General features: G+C 43.2%; 1 protein-coding gene across 1 annotated transcript in view; it reads right to left on the bottom strand.

The window, feature by feature from the left end:
* Nucleotides 1-3,261: 3,261 nt before the first annotated feature.
* Nucleotides 3,262-4,096, bottom strand: part of LOC105501743 (melanoma-associated antigen C1-like) — a gene marked incomplete at its 5' end in the record, with an annotated part of 2,428 nt that continues 1,593 nt past the window's right edge. Inside the window, one exon of the mRNA XM_011927782.1 lies at nucleotides 3,262-4,094. Within this exon, the coding sequence (XP_011783172.1) occupies nucleotides 3,885-4,094 (210 nt within the window). The remainder of the gene's footprint in view (nucleotides 4,095-4,096) is intronic.

The following is a 4,096-nucleotide window of genomic DNA, read 5'->3' as shown; positions in this document are numbered from 1 at the left end:
TTAACAGTAACCTGATGGAAGAGAAAAACGTCCCTGAAAGTTAAATGGCTTAACACGAGTTTATTTTTGTGCAAACAAATTCTGATTTAAGTTGGCAGGGTGTTGTGGGCTGAATTGTGTCCCTCTTTCCAAGTTCATATATCCAAGTCTCAACCTCCAGGACTGCAGAGTATCACTGTATTTGGAAACAGACCCTTTGAAGAGGCAACTAATGTAAACTGAGATCTTGTGGTTAGGATCATATTCAGTATGACTGGTGTCCTCATAAGAAGAGCAGATTAAGATACAGACACACAGACCGAGGAACAACCATGGAAGAATTCACTGAGACAGTGGCCATCAGCAAGCCACGGAGAGGCCAGGGAAGAAATCAAACTGGCCAACACCTTGATCTTAGATATTTAGCCTCCAGAAATCTGAGAAAATACAATTCTATTGTTGAAGTCACCCAGCCTGTGGTACTCTGTTATGGTATAAGAAACTAACCCACAGCGGGTCCTGCCTTTCACTTCGGACAGGAATCCAAGCTGCTTTCACCTTGTAGCTCCACATCACAACAGATACCAACTGCTGAACAGAAATGGAAGCATGGGAATGATGCACTGGTTTCTGTCTACAAATGAACCAGCCAGGAAAGTGAGCTAGACAAGACAGAGATGGGCCCTTGTAGCCTCTCCCATATGTTATTACGGTGCTCAATGAAAAGCAACCATTATAATTGATGACAGGAAGTCCCTTCATAGCTTGGAATTGTTTCTGGGAATGTCAGCATAGGCTTGAAATCTTCCAACTTTTTCTTGCACTTACGAGGTGCCTGGTGGTTTCAAATACAGGATTACATCCAGTTTTAAAACAATTCTGTAAGTCTTTGCAGGGAGGGTCAACGTTAATCCCTCAATATCACTTGGCACTGTCCTTTAGTAACCTATATAATTTATTTAGGCTGAGAATTCTCTCACATTTTTGGTGTATGATAAATAACCTGCCCTGTGAGCCTCTGCTACCCTGCATATGACGGAACATTCCTGAACAGCTATACACGTGCCTGTGGCTCACTGCAAGCCAGGAGTTTCCTGTGGAGCAGGTACACACACAAGAGACAGCGGAAGGATGTTTAACTATTGTTTCTTTCTCATCAGAGCTGGCATGTCCCCCAAAGTACCCTGCTAACCTCCTAGGCAGTCTTCAAGATTTTGTTATTGTTTTGTTTTTCCAGAAATTCACCTTCTAGTAGATCATTTAGAAAGCGATGTCTATAGCCTTTCCTCATCCACAAAGTTTATGAAGGAAAGATTGGCATTTGATCATCTACAAAAGCTTATTCATCTCTGTTTGTGTTCAGTGCCCTGTTTCAAATAATGCATCTCATTGAAATCCTACAACAAGTATCAAATATTAGGAAGATTTCAAATAGGTTATATCTGACCTTAGGATTACATCCCAAAAACCCATATGTTATGTGGAAAATCAGATTTTACTCTGCAGCCTATGTGGAAATACATTGAGCATGTGTTGAAGATGATCAGCCTAGGTATGGAAATGTCACTATCCAAAGTGAATATTCACATCGAAGGGCCTTTATCATAGAGGAACCACAGGGAGGGATGGATGAGTCAGGGAACTTCTCCAGGGAAAAAGTGGTCTATGTCAGGAAAAGGGCAGATGTCTCTGGGCTCTTGCACTGAGGGCTGGGCACAGGTTTCAGAGTGTGAGAGCACAGTGAGAAGTGAGTCAGCAGGCCAGCTTCCAGAGTGGCACAAGAGAGCACCCAGGGGAGACCAACTGGAGGGTGCTGTAATGTGGGAAAGGCCTGGGGCTGGACAAAAGTACTGGCACCCAGACAGAGTCAGCTCTCAAGAAACCTAGGGCTCATAACAGGAAGAATTTAGCTAAAGAAAGCCAAAATCATCCCTGAATGGTATTGATTCTCATTGTCACCTTTCTTCTCTAGGCCCATCTAAATACTTTGTCACAGGTTTCTTCTTTATGTTACCTGAAAGACATTAGGAAGAGTGAAGAGAAGTGACTTAGCAGGAAGAAGGCTATGCTCAGGCTGAGAGGAGCAGGGACAGTGTGTGTCTAGATGATTTCAGAACTCAAGCCCCCAGCCCAGTCACTTTCTAATCACGTGATCAACATGGGATCTTGGGGAATTTGTCATGAGCTATAACCTCAGCTTCTTCGTCTGTAAAATGGGTTCAACCATCCCTGTGCTGTAGAATTGCTGGAATGTATGTAATGTGAGTAAAACACCTGGCACACAGCTTGGCATACCTTGAAATTTTAATAAAGGGCAGTTGTCATCAATATGATTATAACCCCAAAAATTCTGCCACTGTCTTTTGAAAAAATTCAGCTCATGTTTTTTTTATCCAAAACGTCAAAGAGAACATCTAGCTGAATAGGTCATGGAATATGAACTGAACCAAAAGTTTGCCTTTGTAAATATAACTCAGGACATTTTCTATCTAAAAGAATATATTGTATCATTCAGATAAGGAGAGGCTTGCACAGCTGCATACAAATCAAAGATTGTAGACTGTGAGTTAAGGACCAACTCCTTTTCACCTTTCCCACTGATCATCCACCTAACCACTAGTTTTATTTAAGCTCCACTAAAAATCTACACATTGCTTAGACTTGTCTACATTACTTTCAGAAGAATCCAACAAAAAGTCCTGTCAACTGAATGGGCTTGGGCTCTCCTAGGCCTGGCAAATGAGTTTCAGCCTGGAGGCTTCTGAGCACCACATCAAGGAATTCTCACCACATTTCTCAAGAAACCCTTGCAGATGTTGGGGATCAACCACCTAGTCCTTGCACTGTGTTCACGCTCCCCAGTGACAGAGCCACAGGACACCTTCCACGACTTCCCCATGTGGAGACTCCTCTCTGCTTCATCCTCCACCCAGAGCCAACTGCTCAAGTAGTTTTCCATTCCAGGCTTTTCTCTCAGCTTCTCAGAGTCTGAGCCCTGCCACCACCCGGCTTCCTAACAATCAGCTCCCACAGGAGCACCTGCAGTTTCCAGAGCCCAAAACTGTCTTAGCTCAGAGCCTTTTTACTCAAAGCCTCCATCTGGAGTCTCACCTCCCCACTCCTTTTGAAACCTATTCTTTAGATTGTAGAGAAAATCTTACCATATTCCTGATATGGCGTCTGTAGCTACACTCTACCGTTTTAGGGGTAGGGGTAAGTCTTGCTTTTAATAGTAATTTCACTACTAACGGTAACTTCTATGAGCAAATGCTGATATAATGGTCATCAAATAAACGAGTCACTGGCACTTTTATTTATTACAATTTACTTTCTGCTACTTTCTTACATAAGGCAAGCAAACCAGGTATGTATCTTTAGATTTCAAGAGCAACAAACTAAAGGGCCTGAGGAAATGCAAATAGTAACAATCCTTTACTTTGTTCCACTATTTAACTGCAGAGTTCCTTCAGAGTTTCAAGAAAATTCCTACAGCAATACCACATTCACCTGTGACACATCACAAAATGAGGCAGGTTTTCCCAATGTGATGTGTTTGTGTTTTTGTTTTTACAAAATATCAAACTGTTACTCTTAAACCAGATAAACAGCAATACACGTGTGACTAATATTCGTAAACTAAGATCCTGAAGCTATTTAAACCTGTCATTACTAGGAAAAGCATGTGAAAAATTCCCAAAAGGAAAACAGGTAAATCCCTTCACTGCCCCTATGGAACAGAAGTGCAAACAGCACTGTGTTCTCCCCAGCCTCACCCGGGCCCTCCACCACCTAGAAACTCCACTGCCCTCTTCAAACTCAGAGGGAAGAATCTGCCGACTTCACTCAGAAGAGAAGCTGGGGGACACGGCACAGGGGCTGCCACTGTCTGTGGCAGGGGAGTCATCTTATGGCCTGGTGTCAATTATGGCCTGGGCTCTCTCTTCCACATCTTTCAAAGCATCCTTGTACGAGGGTGGAAAGGAAACAGGGACGGTATTCTTGAGCATGGCCAAAAACTCTACTACTTTCCTCTTACTGATTTCTGAATGAGCTCTTGGGCCCCACAGGAATTCGTAACGTGGAGGAGCAGTGTTGGGCACCTCCCGGTACTCTAGGT

The sequence above is a fragment of the Colobus angolensis genome, unplaced genomic scaffold (genome assembly GCF_000951035.1).
Source record: "Colobus angolensis palliatus isolate OR3802 unplaced genomic scaffold, Cang.pa_1.0 Scaffold745, whole genome shotgun sequence".
Classification (NCBI taxonomy): Eukaryota; Metazoa; Chordata; class Mammalia; order Primates; family Cercopithecidae; genus Colobus; species Colobus angolensis.
The sequence above is the reverse complement of the archived record's forward strand: the minus strand, read 5'-3'. Positions and strand labels throughout refer to the sequence as shown.